The sequence below is a fragment of the Salmo salar genome, chromosome 13 (assembly GCF_965601325.2).
Source record: "Salmo salar chromosome 13, fSalSal1, whole genome shotgun sequence".
Classification (NCBI taxonomy): Eukaryota; Metazoa; Chordata; class Actinopteri; order Salmoniformes; family Salmonidae; genus Salmo; species Salmo salar.
The window spans coordinates 42,068,890-42,093,871 of NC_138303.1; the positions used below are offsets into that span (position 1 = coordinate 42,068,890).

General features: G+C 43.3%; 1 protein-coding gene across 1 annotated transcript; it reads left to right on the top strand.

Annotated features, from left to right (window-relative positions):
* The first annotated feature begins 7,512 nt into the window (after positions 1-7,512).
* LOC106567113 (voltage-gated potassium channel regulatory subunit KCNG1) lies at positions 7,513-24,406 on the top strand. Its single transcript, XM_014136025.3, has 3 exons — positions 7,513-7,682; positions 19,977-20,870; positions 22,458-24,406. The coding sequence occupies exons 2-3, from the start codon at positions 20,058-20,060 to the stop codon at positions 23,229-23,231; spliced, it is 1,587 nt and encodes a 528-aa protein (XP_013991500.2). The 5' UTR covers positions 7,513-7,682; positions 19,977-20,057; the 3' UTR covers positions 23,232-24,406.
* The last annotated feature ends 576 nt before the right edge of the window (positions 24,407-24,982 follow it).

The following is a 24,982-nucleotide window of genomic DNA, read 5'->3' on the forward strand; positions in this document are numbered from 1 at the left end:
ACTCGGGCTGGGCCGGAAGGCATGCGGGCCACTCGGGCTGGGCCGGAAGGCATGCGGGCCACTCGGGCTGGGCCGGAAGGCATGCGGGCCACTCGGGCTGGGCCGGAAGGCATGCGGGCCACTCGGGCTGGGCCGGAAGGCATGAGGACCACTCGGGCTGGACCGGAGGGCAGGAGGACCACTCGGGCTGGACCGGAGGGCAGGAGGACCACTCGGGCTGGACCGGAGGGCAGGAGGACCACTCGGGCTGATCCTGACAGGCCGGGCACCCTGGCAGATCAGGGCAGGCGGGCACCTCTGGCAGAACCGGGCAGTCTGGCCACTCCGGCAGAACAGGGCAGTCCGGCCACTCCGGCAGAACAGGGCAGTCCGGCCACTCCGGCAGAACAGGGCAGTCCGGCCACTCCGGCAGAACAGGGCAGTCCGGCCACTCCTGCAGTTCAGGGCAGTCCGGCCACTCCTGCAGTTCAGGGCAGTCTGGCCACTCCTGCAGTTCAGGGCAGTCTGACCTCTCTGGCGACTGTTGACTGGCGGGCAGCTCTGACGACTGTTGACTGGCGGGCAGCTCTGACGACTGTTGACTGGCGGGCAGCTCTGACGACCGTTGACTGGCGGGCAGCTCTGACGACCGTTGACTGGCGGGCAGCTCTGACGACCGTTGACTGGCGGGCAGCTCTGACGACCGTTGACTGGCGGGCAGCTCTGACGACTGTTGACTGGCGGGCAGCTCTGACTCAGGATTCACCAGGCTGGGGAGACATAACGGAGGCCTGGCTTGAGGAGGTGGCACAGGAGAGACCAGGGTGGAGAGACCCACTGGAGGACCGGTCCGTGGAGGAGACACGGGCTTGACCAGGATAGGGAGATCCATTGGAGTACTGGTCCGTGGAGGAGGCACGGGCTTGACCAGGATAGGAAGACATGCAGGAGGCTTGGTTCTGGGTGTAGGTACAGGATGTGCAGGGCTGGGAAGACATGGAGGAGGCCTGTTTCTGGGCGCAGGCACAGTCTTTACCAGACAACCAGCACGCACCTCAGGACGAGTATGGAGAGCTGCCTCAGGTGACATCATACCCACGACACGCTCATTAGGGCGAATGCCGTACTTTATGCACCACACTAGCAGCTCTCTCATCTCTCTCTCTCCTAATTTTCCCATTAACCCCGTCACAGTCTCTGTCTCATAGCCCTCGCTCACCTCCAATGTCATCCCGACTGGCTCTGGTTCCGACCTCAGCTCCACCGACTGTCCCGTGTGCCCCCCCCAAAAAAAATATTGGGGCTGCCTCTCGCGCTCGTTGCGCTCTCTCTCCTCGTAGTATCGCCTCTCCGCTCTCGCCGCTTCAATCTCCCACTGCGGGAGGCGATAATCCCCAGCCTGAGTCCATGGTCCCTCTCCGTCCAGGATCTGTTCCCATGTCCATTTGTCCATAACGCAGTAGTCCTGCTGCTCCTTCCTCTTCCGCCGCTTGGTCCTGGTTTGGTGGGTAATTCTGTAACGGCTGTCTACGGAAGAAGTGGACCAAAATGCGGCGGAGTTAGGGTTCGTCATTTTTAATGTTACGAACACTATGCAATTAACAAAACAACAAAACTGACAGCCAACACAGTCCTGTCAGGTGCAACAACAGTGACAAGCACAATTACCCACACCACACAACGGAAACGTAGGCAACTTATGTGTGACTCCCAATCAACCACAACCCTCTACAGCTGTGCTTGATTGGAAGTCACACGGCCAAAATTAAATGAAACAATAAAACACTTACTCCCTTCTGCCACGTCCTGACCCAACTACACCCTCTACTGGTCAGGACGTGACAGCTGAACTGTGAATGGGCCTTGCGCACTAAGGAAACGTGTCAAGGGAAGCCAGTTTGGATTTGGCTTCGCACCAATCACATCAAATCAAAGCAAAACGTCATTGACAGAAAAAACTTGAATGCATCTCGTTGTGTCGTTGTCCTCCGGTGGCTAGCTACAGTAGCAAGCTAAAATTGTCCCTTTCATAAATTAGCCATAGATGGAGATAGGGATTTGGACTTTTTAATTGTCTGTACTGGCCAATGATTATAAGGGTGATTCTGATCCAACCATAAATTCATACATCGTGCCCCTGGCCTGTGAGGATGGGAGGTTAATATGTAGCTAGATGTAGTAGGCTAATGTTAACTAGCTGGCTCATCGTTACCCATGAAAGGATGTTAGCCAGGTAGCCTAGGACAACAAAAACGAATAGAGTGTACAGTATGAGTCATAGAACGTTTCATCAACATGAAAGAGAGGAGGATGACATTGGCGTTTCTATGAGTACGGTGAGTCATTATGTTTTTTCTACTTGCATGAATGCACACATACACCCACACACACACACACACACATACGCACACATACGTACAAATCAGAACCATGGACAGCCACATCATATTTATCTTACGTTGATTGGACTAAATAGTTTTTGGTTTCTTTTAGTTGTCGCTGTAAGCATAGGGGATTTGATGATGTTGAAATGTTGAAGTTGAAATGGTCCTGGAATAGTGGAGGTAGGTCCTGTTTTCTTTGCGACTTGCGGTAACTCTCCGTGGTTCTAAATCAATAGTTGTTGAGTAGTCCAAAAATGTTGGAAACATTAACTTGCTTGACCGTGCTGTAGGTCATGTAACTGTTTGTTACATGCAATATGCTTTGTGGACTTCACCGGACAGAGGTTGCTCTCCGGTTTTGTCTTGGCCTTAGGCCTACATATCACAGTCACAAGGCATATGAACTAACATGTTATAGAGCAAACAACGCAATTATCACAACACATAGCTTATAATATGTTTTTTGTTTCAGGCTTCCCCAGTGATGTTACCCACTCGCCGCTATTGGCAACATCGCCACTTTCTCAATTCTGTTTGGAATTATTCAATTAACCAAACACCAAAGCTTAGTTTCTGTCAAGCAGAGCAGAGAAAAGATATTGGAATAGGCCCAAAAAAGTATAAACATTTGGAACTATTAGTTTCTATCTGCATTTTTGTCCAAATGTAGTTATTGACACAGTCTTGTTCTGTTCAATGTTCTCTACCTACATTACCAGTGAAAAGTTTGGACACACCTACTCATTCCAAGGTTTTTATTTATTTTTACTATTTTCCACATTGTAGAATAATTGTCACGTCCTGACCAGTAAAGGGGTTATTTGTTATTGTAGTTTGGTCAGGACGTGGCAGGGGTGTGTTTGTTTAGAGTGTTTCGGGGATTGTTGGGCTATGTTCTGTTTTAAGAGGGGTATTTGTTTAGAGTGTTTCGGGGTTTGTTGGGCTATGTTCTATGTTAGTATATTTCTATGTTTATCTAGTATGTCTAGTTCTATGTTTAGTTAATGGGGTTGACCTTCAATTGGAAGCAGCTGCTCCTAGTTTCTTCTAATTGAAGGTCCTATTTAAGAGGGGTGTTTTTCTGTGGGATTTTGTGGGTAGTTGTTCCTTGTTTAGTGTTTGTTGCACCTGACAGGACTGTTTCGTGTTGTTCTTTTTGTATACGTATTTAATTGTTTTCCTTCTTCAAAATAAAAAGAAAATGAGTATACATATTCCCGCTGCATTTTGGTCAAATCCTTACGACACTCATGACAGAACTACCCACCAACAAAGGACCAAGCAGCGGGGTAAGGAGCACGATGAAGAAGGATGGACATGGGCGGACATGAGGATGAGCATATCCAGGGCTATGGAGGAGTTAAGGGAGCCTGAGAGGCAGCCCCCCCAAAAAATGGTGGGGGGGCACACGGGTAGTTTGGCTAGGCCAGGGTTGAGCCCTAAGCCAACTCCCCGTGCTTACCGGAGGCAGCGTGGTACTGGTCAGGCACCGTGCTATGGGGTGATGCGCACGGCGTCGAGGCCGAGCATCCACAGGCCGGTGTGCTCGGTGCCGGCGTCCCGCATTTGCCGGGGGGAAGCGGGCACCCAGCCAGTACGGGTGGTGCCAGTCCTGCGCTCGAGACCGCCAGTGCGCCTCCACGGCCCTGTGTATCCTGTTCCCGCTCCCCGCACTAGCCCTGAGGTGCGTGTCTCCAGTCTGGTGCCTCCAAAGCCAGCACCACGCACCAGGCCTCCAGTGCGTCAGCCCAGTCTAGTACGTCCTGTTCCTGCTCCTCGCACTAGCCTTGGGGTACATGTCTCCAGTCTGGTACCTCCACTACCAGCCCCACGCACCAGGCCTCCAGTGCGTCAGCCCAGTCCAGCTCGTCCTGCTCCTGCTCCTCGCACTAGCCCTGTGGTGCGTGTCCTTAGTCTGGTGCTTCCTAAGCCAGCCCCACGCATCAGGCCTTCAGTGCGCAGTCCCCGTCCAGAGCTTCCGGCAACAGTGCCTCGTCCAGAGTGTCCGGCGACAGTGCCCCGTCCAGAGCTGCATCAATGTGTGCACCTGACGGGACTGTTTCGTGTTGTTCTTTTTGTATACGTATTTAGTTGTTTTCCTTCTTCAAAATAAAAAGAAGATGAGTATACATATTCCCGCTGCATTTTGGTCAAATCCTTACGACACCCGTGACAATAATAGTGAAGAATGAAGACATCAAAACTATGAAATAACACATATAAAATCATGTAGTAACCAAAAAAGTGTTAAACAAATCAAAATATATCTTCTATTTGAGATTCTTCAAAGTAGCCACCATTTTCCTTCATGACAGCTTTGCACACTCTTGACATTCTCTCAACCAGCTTCATGAGGTAGTCACCTGAAATGCAATTCAATTAACAGGTGTGGAATTTCTTTCCTTCTTAAAGCGTTTGTGCCAATCAGTTGTGTTGTGACAAGGTAGGGTTGGTATACAGAAGATAGCCCTATTTGGTAAAAGACCAAGTCCATATTATGACAGTCCATCATTACTTTAAGACATGAAGGTCAGTCAACCCGGAACGTTTCAAGAATTTTGAACGTTTCTTCAAGTGCAGTCGCAAAAACCATCAAGCGCAATGATGAAACTGGCTCTCATGAGGAACAACACAGGAAAGGAAGACCCAGAGTTACCTCTGCTGCAGAGGATAAGTTCATTAGAGTTACCAGCCTCAGAAATTGCAGCCCAAATAAATGCTTCACAGAGTTCAAGTAACAGACACATCTCAACATCAACTGTTCAGAGGAGACTGCGTGAATCAGGCCTTCATGGTCGAATTGCTGCAAAGAAACCACTACTAAAGGACACCAGTAATAAGAAGAGACTTGCTTGGGCCAAGAAACTTGAGCAATGGTCATTAGACCGGTGGAAATCTGTCCTTTGGAGATTTCTGGTTCCAACCACCGTGTCTTTGTGAGACGCATAGCAGGTGAACGGATAATCTACGCATGTGTGGTTCCCACCATGAAGCATGGAGCAGGAGGTGTGATGGTGTGGGGGTGCTTTGCTGGTGACACTGTCTGTGATTTATTTAGAATTCAAGGCACACTTAACCAGCATGGCTACCAGAGCATTCTGCAGCAATACGCATATAGTTTGCACTTAATGGGATCTTTTGTTGTTCAACAGGACAATGACCCAACACACCTCCAGGCTGTGTAAGGGCTATTTGACCAAGAAGGAGAGTGATAGAGTGCTGCAGCAGTAGACCTGGCCTCCACAATAACCCGACCTCAACCCAGTAGAGATAGTTTGGGATGAGTTGGACCGCAGAGTGAAGGAAAAGCATCCAACAAGTGCTCAGCATATGTGCGAACTCATTCAAGACTGTTGGAAAAGCATTCCAGGTGAAGCTGGTTGAGAGAATGCCAATTGTGTGCAAAGCTGTCATCAAGGCAAAGGTGGCTACTTTGAAGATTCTAAAGTATAATATATATTTTGATTTGTTTAACACTTTTTTGGTTACTACATGATTCCATATGTGCTATTTCATCATTTTGAGGTCTTCATTATTATTCTACAATGTAGAAAATAGTAAAAAAAAAAAAAAAAAAACATTGAATGATTAGGTGTGTCCAAACTTTTGACTGGTACTCTATATAATACTCCAAGTTCCAAATTCATGTTAAGTTCTAAATGGCCTTTATTGTTTGAGCCCTTAATGCTGATTGGCTGAAAGCCGTGGTATATCAGACCTTATACCAGGGGTATGACAAAACATTTATTTTTACCGTTCTAATTACGTTGGCTAACCAGTTTATAATAGAAATGTGGCACATCGGGTGGTTGTGGTGTATGGCCAGTATACCACGGCAAAGGGCTGTTCTTAGACATGTACATTAGATGTCTTTATTTCGTTCTCAATACATTTCCAAAAACATGTTTTCACTTTGTCATTATGGGTTTATTGTGTGTAGATAAAAACAATATTCAATCCATTTTGAATTCAGGCTGTAACCCTACAAAATGTGGAAAAAATTATCTTAATCTGATCTGTTGTCGCAGAGAATTTTCCAGCACACCAGCGGCTTACAGTTAGTGCATTCGTCTTAAAATAGTTAGGTGGGACAACTACATCACAGGCATAGTAGGTACACTTTTCCTCAATAAAGTAGCTATCGGCAAAGTCAGAGCTGGGAGGGGGGTCCAAGTGCAATTGTGTTGGGGGGGGGGGGGGGGGGGTCAGTTGAGGTGAGGAGGGGTATTATTTAAGATACTCTTTGAAGAGGTAGGGTTTCAGGTGCTTTTTGAAGATGGGCAGGGACTCTGCTGTCCTAGCTTCAGGGGGAAGATGGTTCCACCATTGGCCAGGACAGAAAAGAGCTTGGACTGGGCTGAGCAGGAGCTGGGTGGGAGGGCCAAGAGACCAGAGGCGCCAGAACGGAGTGCTCAGGTTGGGGTGTATGGTTTGAGCAATTAGGGTTTGAGCAATTTGAACAATTATAATCCACATTATAATTCACATTTCCTGTTGCTGCAGGATTATTTTCCTGCTGAGAAACTGGTCAAATTAAGATGGTAGGCTATATCTGTAACATTTTGAGTGAATATATTTATACCATTTTGAAATGGACATAGAGAATAGGATGGAGGAAGAGGGTATCTGACAGTGAAAAAAGAACACTTTTTTTGTACTGTTGATAATGGTAGACTGTACCTACACCAACCACTAATGCTGGACACAATGACGGCTGTCGGAGTACACAAGAGTGATGAGGAACCACACTATGTGAACCTCAGGAGACAAATATATATATATTTAAATCTTTATATAACTAGGCAAGTGAGTTAAGAACAAATTCTTATTTTTGATGATTCAGGGATTCAATCTTGCAACCTTCCGGTTGCTAGTCCAATGCTCTAACCACTAAGCTACCTGCCACCCCAAGCGGTATAAATATAAACCGTCCACATGAGTCTACGGTCAAATAAGAGTGATTATTCCTGTTTCAAAGGTGGAACCCTCCGCTACGCTCACCAGCTAGATGCTGGTTGCTGTGGATTTCTGTGAAAAGCTCTCAGAATAATGGCAGAATGGCACATCCCACTTGTGATGTCAGAGCTGCGAGACTAGCTGTTGATGTAGAGAGGAAGGGAGAGCCTATAGCCTGTTGCTCATGATCATCAAATAGCCTGCTAGTACTCTATCAGCCTTGTGCCTGTGCGCAGAGAGAGCAGAGTTGGTGTTCGATGCAGAAGCGACAGCAACAGTTAGGACTTCAGGTTTTCTTGTATTTCTGATCACTTTGTACGAACTAAAACTCACAGCTGTGGGAAGAACTGATACGCAACCACAGTGAGTATTTCATCATATTTGTTCTTATTTACCTCATCTCAGAGGATGTTAATACACATACTGTACTGTATATCAATCCCTTTTGACAGCTCATGTAACAGTAAATGCATGGCGGTATCAACTAAGTGCTATCAGTATTCACCAAGACTTCAGTAAGTGTGTATCTGTTGATGCTGACCCCCCTATCAACATTTTAGGGGCTGTAATTTGTTGTAATTTTCAGTGTAACACATGATAAACCATTGAGTGATGTAATATTAGAATTGCTAATGTACTAATCACGCCCACAGTTGCCATGATTATGATCATGTTTATCTAACGAGCATGTTTTTATGTTCAGCAACAGTTAGTTGGAAAAATTAGTCAACCATGCATCACGTTCAGATGACAGAATTATTACGTTTTTAATAATGATACTCTTGCACACATTGATATTTTCACATGTACAGTAGCTACGTATGTACTGCAAGTTTACATTTCCCCTCAGGTTTTGAATTAAATATGAATGATATACTATTCTTCCAGGGCCATAAACATTTTAGCTACTGTCCACTCTGATTGTATCCAATGGTTCCATCTGTTCATTTATTCTAATGGTATCACTCCATCTCCATGTCTCTGACAGATGACTATGATTAGCATACCGTAGATCAGTACATGGTAATAGAGTGGCCGATATATTACATATGGTACATGGAAAATCACTTAAAAAAAAAAAAAAAAATCTGTCTTTTTTGGCCATTTTGAATAGAACATATACTATATTTTCTGTATGTTGTTCAGATGCTACAGCTACGGAATTTCAACAAAATCTGGCAAATATATATATATATATATATATATTTGACAGATTTTGTTGAAATATATATATATATTTGACAGATTTTGTTGAAATTCCGTAGCTGTAGCATCTGAACAACATACAGAAAATATAGTATATGTTCTATTCAAAATGGCCAAAAAAGACAGAATTTAAGCTTCACAAGACACAATGGTTCCAGCGTTATTGGTACCTAGTAATTTCACAGTCTGGCAGACGTATTAAACATTACAGAGTAAATACTATTGATTGACAGATGGGTCACTCAACATAATATATGTTTCTGGAGTCTAAAACTGCATAACAATGTTTTATCATACTCCTTGCCCACAGTTCCCCATATTCGGTTGTAAGTGTGGAGACCCGCTACACTAATGTATTCAGAGCTTGGAGACACAAGTTAGACAGAGATTGATAGCTATATCAGTCTGACTACACGAATGTTGAGTCTATGCATAAAGAGCTAAGAGACTTTTGGCTGCTTTAGGCATTTCCACACTCTACATACAATCTGCTCTACACTGTAAACCCCTACACAGATATTCTATATTTAGTTGCAACATGAAGGAAGCAATGCTCAAAACCCTGATTACATCTCTGAAAGCCACTACTGGAAATTGATTAATGGCAAATTATGAGCAATACCAGACCTAAGAAGGGAAGCAATATGAGCTGCGTTGATTTACTAGCGCTACTGTTGTTAGATCACATATGTAAGAGGGTCATTAATCAATTGTGATACTACCAATAATCTCAAATGTAAACGTGCACAGAATGCACGTTCTTTCTTTAGACCCCTTTATGATGTATGTTGTGTAATCTATAGATCTATTTCACCCACTCTGCAAGGTCATTCTGATTTTAATGAGATGAACTAATGACTTTCTTGTATTTACATCTATAGCAGTCATGCTCCCCCATTCCCCTCAGACTGGGCCAGTGCCAGAGTAATTGTAATCTGCTTATTCCCAGATGTCTTTAGAAGTGGAGGACCTGAGCGACATGTCCTTATATGTCATTAGATCAGACTGCAGAGTCGCCATTTTAACGGCATTAATTAACTTACATTCTCAATGCACCTGAGGAAGATAGTCTACAGATCCCTTTCTGCTCTCTGGTCAGGGCTAACTGTCAACACAAATTAGGCTGGGATAGGTGGTGTGTGATTGGAGAGCAAAACACTTTACTCTTCCCCCATTTTCACATAACTTGAGTTGAGTGCCTTAAAACGTTGGCTAGTTCCAGCATTAAATATTCAATAGCAATTGATGTACAGTACAAATCTCCCATCTAGAATGATTTAGATATGTTGGGTCTGAGTAATTTGGGCAAACCAACACTGGCTGAACAGTAAGCATACAGAAGCTTTCATAAAACACGATGTGCATTTAAACAGCATTAGACGTTTACAATCTCCTTTTCTACGTTGACATGTTACAGTACAAATCCTTGCTGACAGCAGATTATAATTTACAGAGGAACCTACTGTCCATCTTTTTGAGTCACTACCCATTCTATCAAATCTATCCTATTGGTTACCAGTACCACTGGTGAAAGTACCCGTCTTCACTCAACTCCACACAAAACAACTTTGTCCCCTGTTGTAATTTCCTAGAGCCCAGATCTGTTAATCCATTCCATCAACTAAAGTACTTTCTCCTCTCTGTTCAGGCTGGCACAAATCTAATAATGGTTTCCAGAAAGACTGGATGTTGTTTTTTCTCATTTTTCATCCGAAACGATCCATCTCTCATCCCTCCATCTCTCTTTTATCTGTTGTTCAATGTCCTCCCTGCCAGACCATCCCAATGAGGCCTGTAGTGGGGTCTGGTTTGGTCTAGTAGCCACTCAGAGCAATCTCTTCAAACACTCTGTCCCTGCAGTGACAGGACAGACAGGACAGGAAGTTCTCCTCATGAACATCAGACATCAGACTGTCTGCCTGTGCACATCCCTACTGGGACTCTTTTATCAGTGAAGAGCAGGATTAGGGTCAGTTGAACCTTAATTAAACGTGCATACCCTGTGCCGACCGAGACAGGTATGGACAGTACTATAACAGGATACTAATGTGTGGTAATGTAATGCACACAGTCTCACAGCTGAGATCTTGCATAATCATTACGCAATCTAAAGTTGTGTTCTGTTCCATCTGTGAGTTTACTTTCCAACTCAGAGAGTGTGATATCAAACAAAGAGATCACAGAAAACGTGGATGGACAAGAAAGAAACCATATGCATAAGAACCAAACCCACGAGAACAAGATAAGAACACTTACCTCATATAGCTAGATAGAAACTAAGTTTTGCTTTACAAACGTCCTTTTACGGGCATAATTAATCTAAATTATGACGATTGAGAGGTACTCTCTACAATTTACAAGTACATCTAAGGTACTTGGGCAGAAAGATACAGTATATTGTGCGCAGAATTCCCCAAGTGTTGTCCATTAGCCAATTATGTTTCCAGTTCTGTAGCCTAATGATCAATTAAATATGACAGGGAAAACTACTCTCTATTCCAAACCAGTGCCGTAGAGAGTCAAGACACTTCAGAAAGAAGAATATGGATGTTACGTTAAGGTGGAGGGTGGAGGGTGGAAGGTGTAGGGTTGAGGGTGAGCGTTTGGGTGCTACCCTAATTATTGTCAGTCACGGTGTGGTGGCGTTGAGGGGATGAGGAGGAGTGATGAGGCATAATATGGAGCAGCCAGGCAGAAAAGGAGGAATTGGCAGTGTCTTCTCAGCTTCTGTCTGGGTAGTCCTGAGGGCACGAAGAAGGACAAGGACGGAACACTAAGATTAATGGAGAAAATGGTCAAAGTTCGATAATTCCCATTAGCGGCCTGACATTTGCTGAGAGTGGAAAGAATCTACCGAAGTAAAGACAACTCCAACTGCAAGAAAGGACACCTCCATAGGTTGGCGTCGAAAGGTTCCCCACTACACACATAAATTAGAAAGATGGCATAAAGGATTTTATTTTAAAGTAAGAGCGACAGGAAAGAAAAAGATTATCATTATCATTTCATAATCCAAGTATGCAAATCTGAAGTACAGTATGTAAAATATACGATATACTGTATGAAACCAACCGTTGGTTATATGAAAGATATGAAGTATTAAAGTATGGTGTGGATTAAAGTAAATCACATTTGGATATTGTGGACCACGGTGAGGGCTAGCAAGGCAATTACATCCCTTGAGATATTTCTTGTTCCAATGTAGTCAGTATTTATTAAATCCACCCACTTACATCAGAAAAGGGCCTTTTTTTCTATTCCGCAATTCCTGCCTGGAGTTTCTGTTAGCATAGGTCTTACAATGTAAGGTTTGCTCCAGGCATTGAATCTTGCCTGCATAAAAAACAGATTTGAAAACAGAGAGGGAGAGAGCGAGCAAGAGAGACAGAGACAGAGACAGAGTATTGGCTCAGTATTTCTGTGGTCAGAAGTCCATTTCAACACTACCCACTTCGAGTTCATTAAGTTAGATGGGTTTCTAAAGGAAAACAATGTTGTTCAGATGGTCATTATGTGGTCTGAATGGTCATTAGAGGAGAATGTAAGACTCCAGGTCAGGCTGTATACTGTTGTCATCTTGAATAGCCTACTTGCACCACACATTTGAGATCAGGGTCAAAGACAAATGGTTTTAGGTCTACAGTATGTAGACACTATTACGGGTTGATGGGAAGGATAGTCCTCCCAGGAGAGGAGAGCACACAAGCCATTAGAAAAACAGGGACCCAGTCCTCCAGACAGACTTGTTTTGATCAATTTTGGCAAAGTAAGACACGTCTGTAGTAGAAGGTGAAAAATAGTTACCAATCTTCTCACACCACATAGACAGGATTATTAAATAATGACAGAGAATACAAAACGAATAAAAAGTAACGAACCGTATTAATAATGAAATATACAGTACCACTCAAAAGTTTGAACACCTACTCATTCAAGGGTTTTCTTTATTTTTACATTTTCTACATTGTAGAATAATAGTGAAGACATCAAAACTATGAAATAACACATATGGAATCATGTAGTAACCAACATTAAACAAAGTGTTAAACAAATCAAAATATATTTTAGATTCGTCAAAGTAGCCACCCTTTGCCTTGATGACAGCTTTGCACACTCTCTGCATTCTCTCAACCAGCTTCACCTGGAATGTTTTTCCAAAAGTCTTGAAGGAGTTCCCACATATGCTGAGCACTTGTTGGCTGTTTTTCCTTCACTCTGCAGTCCAACTCATCCCAAACCATCTCAAATGTGTTGAGGTTGGGTAATTATGGAGGCCAGGTCATCTGATACAGAATTCCATCACTCTCCTTCTTGGTCAAATAGCCCTTACACAGCCTGGAGGTGTGTTGGGTTATTGTCCTGTTGAAAAACAAATTAAATTCCCGCCAAATGCAAACCAGATGGAATGGCATATTGCTGCAGAATGCTGTGGTAGCCATGCTGGTTAAGTGTGCCTTGAATTCTAAATAAATCACTGGCAGTGTCACGAGCAAAGCACCCCACACCATCACACCTCCTCCATGCTTCACAGTGGGAACCACACATGCAGAGATCATCCGTTCACATACTCTGCATCTCACAAAGACATGGCGGTTGGAACCAGAAATCTCAAATTTGGACTCATCAGACCAAAGGACAGATTTCCACCGGTCTAATATCCATTGCTCAAGTTTCTTGGCCCAAGCAAGTCTCTTCTTATTATTGGTGTCCTTTAGTAGTGGTTTCTTTGCAGCAATTCGACCATGAAGGCCTGATTCACGCAGTCTCCTCTGAACAGTTGATGTTGAGATGTGTCTGTTACTTGAACTCTGTGAATTATTTATTTGGGCTGCAATTTCTGAGGCTGGTAACTCTAGTTAACTTATCCTCTGCAGCAGAGGTAACTCTGGGTCTTCCTTTCCTGTAGCGGTCCTCATGAGAGCCAGTTTCATCATAGCACTTGATGGTTTTTGCGACTGCACTTGAAGAAACGTTCAAAATTCTTGAAATGTTACGCATTGACTGACCTTCATGTCTTAAAGTAATGATGGACTGTCATTTCTCTTTGCTTATTTGAGCTGTTCTTGCCATAATATGGACTTGGTCTTTTGCCAAATAGGGCTATCTTCTGTATACCAAACCTACCTTGACACAACACAACTGATTGTCTCAAAAGCAATATGAAGGAAAGAAATTCCACAAATTAACTTTTAACAAGGCACACCTGTTAATTGTAATGCATTTCAGGTGACTACTTCATGAAACTGGTTGAGAGAATGCCAAGAGTGTGCAAAGCTGTCATCAAGGCAAAGGCTGGCTACTTTGAAGAATCTCAAATATAATCTCAAATGATTTGTTTAACACTTTTTTGGTTACCACATGATTCCATATGTGTTATTTCATAGTTTTGATGTCTTCACTATTATTCGACAATGTAGAAAATAGTAAAAATAAAGAAAAACCCTGGAATGAGTAGGTGTGTCCAAACTTTTAACTGGTACTGTATATGATTTGCATATTCAAATTCAACCTGAGTTTTGAATTTCACAGACCTTGATTCTGTATCGAATTGTAAATATTTGATTTATAAGAGATTAGCAAAATGTGGACATTGGATCTAAACTTAACATATAAGTGCATAGATCAAAAAGGACTCAATAAGATGAATGTAAGCATTGTATCAACTATAATGTACTTGTTTTTACACAGACTTATCTGAAACCAAACATATTTTACTCATGACCAAACCAATGGCTTCTAAAAGCTAACATAAACCTCAATGTTGATTTAAAGTGTGCCAGAATTCAGAAAATATCACCAAATAAGGATCACCTCTGATCAACTTTATATTTGGCCCATTACCATGCCGTGAACGACACGACGCCAGGATCTCAGTTATTGCCTTTCTCAGACACTTGAAGTGAGTTGCTCACTACATTTCCAAAGCAGTTTGAGTCAGATTCTCAAGGCGCTGTAGGAAATCTGCTGTATTTGTGTTACATTTCGAAGCCACAGACAACTGTAAAATTTTGGTAATAGCCTTTCTCAGACCCTTGAAATGTCCTGTTTAATCTGGTAGTGCTTTTCAAAGACAGTTTGTGTCAGTTTCTCGAAGCACAGTTGGAGACGCATGAGCTCTGCAGATAGAAAGAATCACAGCCCAGGCCAGTGACTCACAAGCAATCTGGAGAGAACATGCCCTTTGGCAAAGCTGCGATAGATAGCACGGCATAGCACCGGCACGGAGAGGCCCATCGACAGAGGGCCAGACCTTAGGCGATCTGGTGGAGAGAGAAACATTTCTCTGGCTCCGTGTTGTTTCATCTCTTCCTCAGAGATTTCTGGGAGATACAGCTCTCCCTCAAGGAGGTGTTTTAAAGGCACAGTAGAGTTCTAAACCACAACTACTTCACGGGTGCTCCTGTGACTGGAAACAGGCCAAAGGACCACCTGTTACTACTGGCCCCAGAGAGAAAACAAACGGTGCCAGAGCGATTGAAGGGTTTTATCTATCCGGTCTTTGCCATCCATGTCTTTGGGCGAAGAAGAGGAGAGGAATTTAAGATCATTTATTTGAGAATTTTATCTTTGGAGCATGAAGAAGACATAATTGTTCTGCAATTTAGAGTGGAACGTTCTTTTTACTGTCTTTAGGCAAAGAAGTGGAAATGATTTGAATAATGTCTCACAATAATGTTTCTTACAGATTGGTATCTATCAGTATAATATCCTTGGAGCATCAATAAATGAGCCAATTTAATGGCCATTTCATTTTACTGGATATTTAGGATTTTATAAGCAGATAGGACACCGTTTGTTGAAACTAAAATGGTCTATTTATCACACTACTGGTGATATGTTTTGAGTACTCCATCAAGATACAGAATGCTGCTGAGAATAACTGCAGTGTCATTGGCCATCACAAAAGTGGCCTGTATAGTTTGTTCAAGTGGTTGAGCAGATTCAAGCTGCTGCCCATCGTGACCGAAATGTTTCTCCTCACCCCATCTCGTACATATCCACATATACACTTTCCATTTCCATTGGAGTCATCTATCAGACCCTCTTATCCAGAGCGATTAATCAACAACCCCATCCTTGCTGAACTCCACTGGCTTCCGGTCAACTATACGATTGACTTAAAATAATCCTCCTAGTGTTTTAAAGCCTTGAATGCATTGAGACCCACCTACATCAGTGACCTCAATTCTATCAATAAGCCACCTCGCACTCTCAGCAACTCCCTACTGCTTCAATTCCCCAAGACACGTCTCCGTACTTTGGGGGACCGAGCCTTCAGCTCCCTAATCATCTGAGAGCTGCTCCATCAATCAGAACTTTTAAAACAGCCTTAAAACACATTTCTACAGACTGTCATTCCTATAGTCCTCATCTGGAAAGTCCTTTTAGTACATATTATTGCTACTTCCTGCCTTGATTCAAAATGTAAAATGTTTATTGTCAGGAAGATTGGGGTGTGCCCAACTACACAAGCGGCAATGAGTAAACACACAACAAAAGAGTTCAAGTTTCAGACACTTTTACTTTAGCTTTTAGTTTTACAGCTTTTACTTGCTAAGCTTTTTAGTGTCTCTGGAGTTTTAGTCCACAAAGTTGAAGAGTAGGCACGCTCTGGCTGTCTTCCTAACTGCTTCACTTGAGTGAGGTCCAGCCTGCACTCTTGTGCCAGTCAGTTGATTAGGGAATGCCTTGCAGGTGTGCTGATTAGTAATCCTACACAGGTGTGTTGGGTGAGCAGAGCTGTGGCGCTGTCTTCGGCTGGCCTGGGGCCGAAGGCAGTGCAGCTTTCCACAGGCTGAACTGAGTGCCGCTGTCCATTATGCTGCAGCCAATGCCGCTGCCCACGGTGCTGAAGTGAGCACACCTGTCTCCTGTGCTGAGGTGGCTGGCTCTGTTCATGGTGCTGAACTGGGCATCCTTCAGCCACATCTATGCCCATGTCTCTCACGGTGCCACATGTACTATATATTGTATTTTATTATCATTATTTATAGTTTTGCCTATGTAGAGCTTTGAGATAACACTGTAATGAAAAGCACTATACATATTAAATGCATTATCATTAGTATTATTAAGATACTTCCCCCCTTCTATTTAAGATGGGGCCCTCTGTTCTTTGGAAACAACCAGTGGCAAACCAAACACAGATTGCTCCCATAGGAAACCAAGCAGGCTAAATGAGAGGAATAGGTGAATGTCAATGTACTACGTCATCTTTGGCTTCGCTTGGGGTGGTTCACTCTAATGTGACAGGTGGGAAACAGAGAGAAGTAATCATTGGCCTGAGGCACTGACAGTGCAAACGCCTAATAACCATCTACTGACCGTGACGCACTCCGATACATACATTTTTAGACGTTTTGTCATAGGTTTTTTTTATTTACAGCTAAAACGTGTGTTGTATTGTGGGATTGATAGTCATTTCACACACAGCAAGATGGAAATTGGAGTGTTACAAAAGGCTATTCTTTATAGTTGCAGAGAGTGAGGCTGTATAACTAAGAGGTGATTGTATTGTAAAAAGTGTTAAGTATCACATGCAATCAATACATCCCTAAATGCTATAGCTACCATATAGTCTGAAAGAAATCAAAGCAGCACTGGAAAAACTACACTGCAACTGTTACACAATGGATAGCAGATGTTTTCTGACAGAAAATGGTTGGCTATGTTTATATCAATTCATCTAGATGAGTAAACGTGTTCAAATATGTGTACATTGTATCTTTATGTAACAGGGACCAACGGTGTGGGTTTAGTGTTGCATCATTAGACGATAATGATCAGTCTGTTGTGACTGAACCGTGTACTGGGGTTGTGGTTGCCTCTGCTTAGCTGCCTTAAAGGTATAGGGGTCAGCCATATGATGTACAAGCAGGGGGACATCAAGAACATCTATATTTGCCCAATGTTGTTGAACCAATGTGGCAGGAATGTTCATATTGGGAAGAGCCAATATTGGCAGATTAGAAATCAATTTTTGTAAGCAGGAAGTCACCCTGCTCTTTATGATGATAGCATATTGCTGAGTCTAGGTCTACCTGCCTGTGTCTGTATCTGTGTGTGTGTGTGTGAGTGTGTGTACTGTGTATGCAGTGTCATTATGCAGTGGTCCTGAAATAGAAGTTTGCTATAAGATCTTGATTCCCATGTACTGTATATTTAACTATATCACCTTCGGCTATGAATTAGTCTTGCCAAGTTCTCACCAGTGTTTTCGTTCCAAGTACATTTATCATCTCACCCCAGTGTTAATCATAGTTACATGACTCCTCTACATGATACATGGTTGCCCTACGGCTGTAAAGAACCAACAGCATGTGTGACATCCACTACAATTACATCCACTAGACAACCAGACCCCAGATAATTTCAGGTGTTGTCCATCGAGCATCAACATCACAGTGAAATCATATGTTGCCTATCCATTAGACAGAGCTTTTAAGTGCATTACAGGGGAAATCAATCACAATCAGCAACCGTTTCAAGCATCTAAAATCAACCAATTCATGTAACAGGGTTTATTTTGTTGAGGCTTTTGCCTATTAGTGATATACATTGAGAAAAGACAGGGAATCAATGATTTATTAATGTTTTTAGTTTTTCATATGACCTGGCACATGTTGATTCCACATCTGTTATGTGTTAACTGTACGTTATGGTCACATCAAATCAAAGTTTATTTGTCACGTGCGTCAAATACAACAGGTGTAGACCTTACAGTGAAATGCTTACTAACAGGCTCTAACCAATAGTGCAAAAAAGGTATTAGGTGATCAATAGGTAAGTAAAGAAATAAAACAACAGTAAAAAGACAGGATATATACAGTAGCGAGGCTATAAAAGTAGCGAGGCTACATACAGACACTGGTTAGTCAGGCTGGTTGAGGTAGTATGTACATGAATGTATAGTTAAAGTGACTATGCATGTATGATAAACAGAGAGTAGCAGCAGCGAAAAGAGGGGTTGGGGGGGGGCACACAACGCAAATAGTCCGGGTAGCCATTTGATTACCTGTTCAGGAGTCTTATGGCTTGGGGGTAAAAACTTTTGAGAAGCCTTTTTGTCCTAGACTTGGCACTCCGGTACCGCTTGCCATGCGTTAGTAGAGAGAACAGTCTATGGGGTCTTTGACAATTTTTAGGGCCTTCCTCTGACACCGCCTGGTGTAGAGGTTCTGGATGGAAGGCAGCTTAGCCCCAATGATGTACTGGGCTGTACGCACTACCCTCTGTAGTGCCTTGCGGTCAGAGGCTGAGCAATTGCCGTACCAGGCAGTGATGCAACCAGTCAGGATGCTCTCGATGTTGCAGCTGTAGAACCTTTTGAGGATCTCAGGACCCATGCCAAATATTTTTTGTTTCCTGAGGGGGAATAGGCTTTGTCGTGCCCTCTTCACGACTGTCCTGATTACATAGTAATCCTTTAAATGGAAAAATATGTTATCCTATTTATAAGTCAAAGGATTTAGGCCTACTACATCTGTGACATGAACAAACCACTTATTTGAAGGAATTTATGAATTAAATTGCAGGATACATAAAGTAAATTAAAAATTCTAACTAGCAACAAAGATGCTTTGCCTCTTCCTCTCTGTTAGCAAGTACATTCCCCCATGGGAAACTAGCTAGCTAGCTACTATTATTACATTAACCAACATTATCTTCGATCTTAATCAAGATATTGTGAATGACTGACTGACATCAAAAATAATTGTGGGTAGTTATTAAAAAATATGCCAAGAATACCAATGCTACTAAAAACAAGTTAGCGCAGTTAATAAAGTTACTAAAGAGAAATGTCCACCGAGTTGTGTGGACATAGGACGAGCAGCTGGCTATCTTCCCAGCTAATTTTTATTTGCTACCAGCCAGAAAAGTCAAAGCTGAGACGGTATTTTGTAGCTAACGACCAAGCTACACTACCAAAGTTATGTCGGTAATTCAGTTAAATGAAAGGATGTGCGTTAGGAAAAAGTCACTCACCAAAAGAGTGAACTCTGGAGTCATCGGTGTGTTTTTCAGACAGTGTGCTTTTACCTCAGAAAAATGGCGCAATATTTTTGCTGGGGTTGGGGTGGAGGAGGACTTGGAGTTTGATGTGTATGACATCCTACATTTTAAAACATAATTTCAAGCAAAAGTATTTTTAAATACTTAATGTCTAATATGTTCAGTTGGTGGCTTTAACACTCAATAAAAAGGCCAGGAATCTTTTGACATTCCAAAGAACTATATTTTCAACAACAAGAACTTTCCTCAAAGAACACAAATATCTTAATCAGGAAAGAGTTCAACCTGGTCCTGGAACGTGCAAGCCAACAAAGAACAATCTACGAATGTTCCTTTGTAGTACATGTAGGCCTACCCAGTACCTGTACCCTTTGCATATGAGATTATGAAATAATGACACACAGAATTTTGTGTTTGTCCTTTCCTCTCCTTCTAAAGGTAAGCATGTGCCAGAGAGAGGTCGACCACAGGGATGTGACCAGCGATGGAGGTAGAGGGGTTGTTCCTGTATAGGTAAAGATGACGCTGCTGGCAGGTGATGGCTCGGACTACGACTACAGCGCTCTGAGCTGTGCCTCTGATGCCTCCCTCCTCCTCCTCCCTCAACCCCCGCCCCTGTCAGAGCAGGAGGCCCTCAAGGGGGCCTACTACAAACGGGCCCAATTACTTCCCGAGGACTCAGACCACCTCCTCACCAATGCTACCTCGCTCTTCACTACCCATAAACTCCACGTCATCATCAACGTGGGTGGGCTGCGTTATCAACTACCCTGGACCACCTTGGAGGACTTCCCCCTGTCCCGACTAGGCCAGCTGCGCCTCTGCAGCAGCTTCGACGAGATCATGTGCGTCTGCGATGATTACGACATCGCTCGAAACGAGTTCTTCTTCGACCGCTCGCCCTGTGCCTTCCGCATCATCCTGACCTTCCTGCGGGCTGGGAAGCTGCGGTCCCTCAGGGAGATGTGTGCCCTCTCCTTCAGGGAGGAGCTGCACTACTGGGGGGTCCCTGAAGAGAACCTGGAGTGGTGCTGCCGTCGCCGCCTCATTCAGCGGGTGGATGAGTGTGACGAGTTGGAGCGGGCTGCCCAGGAGGACGAGGAGGAGGAGCTGATGATGGACACGGACAGCGGGCACCATAGGGGTTCCACCGCCCTGGCTACGGAGACCCGGATGGGACATTGTATGAACAAGCTGAGGGACATGGTGGAGAGGCCCCACTCGGGCCTGCCAGGAAAGATCTTTGCCTGTCTGTCGGTGCTGTTTGTCACCATCACGGCTGTCAACCTGTCCATCAGTACCATGCCGGCCATGAGAGAGGAGGAGGAGCAAGTAGGTGGAAATGTTGAGGACCAGGAGGCCTCAGTACAGGGCAACAGGTCATACACTCTGCACACTTCCCAGACACTTGATAACAAAACCTGCACTTTGAAATTGTAAAAAAACTAAAACATTTTGAATATCAGAGCTGTAATGTAAAGCACAAAGAGCATTTGTCAAGTTAAAGTAATAATGGATTACATGCATGGGCTATAATTTGCAAAGAAAACACATCTGAAACATTTGGAAAAGTCTTGTTCGAATTTAATATACATGCTCATTAACGTGGCTGACTTGAATCACTGCAGTAATTCCTCTTTTTTTGGCCTCGGTAGCCAGATAAAAAGAAAATTGGAGTGACACACACACACACACACACATCTCTGGTTTCACTGTGAGTTCTAGGGGAGTACTTCCAGGTGGAGCAAAAGCAATTAATTCATTTTTAGCCTCAGTTATCTGGTTGTAACCATCATGGAACATATTTTTTAACCCAGAAGGTCATTCATTACCCCAGAGGTGATGGACATTAGATGGTGCTTCAAAGGCTGATACCTGAGCACTACATTCCAAAATTGCATCCCTGATAGATTCTATTGTTAGACGGTTAGAATCAATTGAAGAGGAGTACTTTGCTATCTAAACACTGTTCTGTCTGAGAACAAGCTTATTGTACACTCTGTGTAGAAATGATACACTGGTATAAGTCGTTTCCTACTCTGTGGGAGTGTTTCATAATAATACTGTGTGCTTTCTTCTGAAATAGAATCAACTCAAAGGCCACTTTATATCATACCGTATGTGCTTTGAATAGGTTAACAATCGAATATCTACAATTGAAAAACTATTTCTAAAAAACAACCTTCCAAATAATACATAACCTTCGGCCTTGGAGAGCATTATTTTGTGTTAACTAAATTCAGGAGTTTTTTAGGTTTTTGTTTCAGTACATAGATTTTTAAAAATCTTTTATGAGCTGAATAAATAATACTGCATGCTTTCTTCTGAAATAGAATCAACTCAAAGGCCACTTTACATCATTCCATATGTGCTTTGAATTGGTTAATAATTTAATATCCACAATTGAAACACAATTTCTAAGAAACAACCTCCCAAATAATACATAACCTTCGGCCTTGGAGAGCATTATTTCGTGTTAACTAAATTCAGGAATTTGTTTATGTTTTTGTTTCAGTACATAGATTTTTTAAATATTTTATGTAGTTGAATAAAGCAACACGTACTTTCACAGCACCTCACTCTGTGCAGAACCGTCTGAGCAGAGAACAGAGAACATAAAAAATATTGGTAACAAGCTGTGAACAGAAAATATTTGGGCTGTAATGAATGGAGTCTGTGTTTAATGCCCTGCCGTCTACAATTTGACATTTGAGGAATAGAATTTGGCATACCTCAATAACGTACCTTAGATTTTAGGCAGCACCATAGCTCCCTCTAGTGTCAAACTACTTTTGCAACAACAAAAAGTCAATGAGTTCAGAACAAAAGCCTATACACCTTGTGGCTTGGTGTACAGAACACTGCTGTATATGCTAGATGTTTAATTACAGGTGATAACCAGTATCTCGTGTCTCTTAGGGCAAGTGCTCCCAGATGTGCTACAACATCTTCATTGTGGAGACGGTGTGTGTGGGCTGGTTCTCCCTAGAGTTCACCCTGCGCTTCATCCAGGACCGAGACAAACTAGCCTTCCTGAGACGCCCTCTGAACCTCATAGACGTGGTGGCAATCCTTCCCTACTACATCACCCTGGTAGTGGACAGCTACCAGGGGGAGAAGAAGCTGGGCTCGGGAAGTAGTTACCTGGATAAGGTGGGTCTTGTGCTCCGGATCCTCCGCGCCCTGAGGATCCTATATGTGATGCGGCTGGCCCGCCACTCCTTGGGCCTGCAGACTCTGGGGCTGACAGCGCGGCGCTGTACACGGGAGTTTGGGTTGCTCCTCCTCTTCCTCTGTGTGGCCATTGCCCTCTTCTCCCCGCTGCTCTACCTCATCGAGAACGAGATGGCCGCCACCCACGAGTTCAGCAGTATCCCCGCCACCTACTGGTGGGCTGTCATTACCATGACAACGGTGGGCTACGGGGACATGGTTCCAAGGAGCATCCCGGGTCAGGTGGTGGCGCTAAGCAGTATCCTGAGCGGGATTCTTCTCATGGCATTCCCAGTCACCTCCATCTTTCATACGTTCTCCCGGTCCTACGTGGAACTGAAGCAGGAGCAGCAGAGGCTACTGCAAAGACGGACACACTTCCTGTTACGCAGGAGGATGGGTGGGCTGGGAAGTAAGATGTCGCTGAAGAGTGACTACCCCAGCTGTGGCTCCTCTGAGACCAGGGACCGGGATGACTGAAGAGGAGGAGGAGGAGGAGAAGAAGAAGGAGGAGCAGCAGGAGGAGCAGCAGGAGGAGCAGTAGGTGGAGGAGGGAGAATTAAAGGACACAAAGCACAGAGAGAATAAAACAAAAGAGGGGTTAGGACTTGTCAACTTCATCTGTGAACAGCGACCCAAATGACTGTGGATGATGAGACAAAAAAAATCAAGGACACAAAGCACAGAGACTACAGAGAGAAAATATGAGAGAGAAACAAATAAGGGTTAAGATGACCTGGCAATGCTCTGCTAAAAATGTTTTAGTTTATTATTCTTCTCTGGACGATATCATCTCTGTCTGCCATTTTGAGGTAATAGAGGCCAGAAATGTTCCCAGAAACCAGATCTGCACAATAACAGAAAGAAGATTGTAATGAATCGTATTAGATCATTGACATTTTGCTGTATAACAGTACATTATATTCCATAAATGTATAAATCAAAAATAACCTACAGTATAAGCTATATGTGATCGATTTCTTATTCATTTTTGTGTCTCAATTGTGAAGAGTGCAGTCCATAACCATATTTCTTAAGATTTAGATGTATTGGAGGTGTATTGGTGCTCAGCACTGTTAGGGGTTTCATATGCAATTTTATGTATGAAACATTGAAGAAACATGTATATGTCCGTAGTTGTTGTGTGCTCCGTATCTTAAAAATGTATTTCTAAATACTGCTGTTGGTTGCTAAATATTTACAACTGAACTGAAGCTGATCTGCCTCATGATTGTTTGGACTTAATTGTAATTTCACTGACTTTGTTGCTATTTCCCAAACAATTATACATCTATTGGGTCCTACTAATCACCCCAAACAACCCAAAAGTACCCAATAGTACCCAAAAGAACCCAATAGTAGCCAAAAGAACCCAAAATTAGCCAAAAGAACCAAAAAGTACGCAGAAGAATCCCCAAAAAACCTAATCAGGTACCCAAAAGAACCCCAAACAGCAGTGGAGGCTGGTGTAAGGAGCTATAGGAGGACAGGCTCATTGTAATAGTTGTCATGGAATAAATGGAATGGAGTCAAACATGTGGTTTCGATATATTTGATGTGTTTGATACCATTCCATTATTCCATTCCAGGCATTACAATGAACCTGTCCTCCTATAGATCCTCCCACCTGCCTCCTCTGCCAACCCGGTACCAAAAGAACCCAAAAGAACCCATAAACAAACCCAAACAGGTACTCAAATGATCAGTTCAGGTTCACGTTTCTGATGTTTCAGGTGTTACGCCACATTCCCATGCTAGTCATAACTAGGAAACTCTGAAATTTCTAACTTGCTGATTTGTTGAATGTGGCATATCTATAACTACAATCAGTTAGCAAGTTGGAAATGTCTGTTTCCTAGTTCTGACTAGCATGTGAACATGGCGTAACACTTGAAACGTGAACCTGAACTGATCATTTGAGTACCTGTTTGGGGTTGTTTGGGGATATTTTGGGTTATTCTGGTACCGGTTTGGCAGAGGAGGCAGGTGGGAGGATCTATAGGAAGACGGGCGCGTTCACTTTTGTCAAGACAGGGACCAACGTTGGTCACCAACTTTCAAAGTGTGTTGCATTATGGGTATAGAAATTGTCAGACTACATCGGCTGCATGACCTTTACAACAATCATATGATCAAAGGTTATGAACTTCGACTGCAGTCTACTGAACATTTCTTCAGTTGCTCCTCAGCAACTGAAACTTGAATTCAGAACCAAAGCATTGTGTGAGATG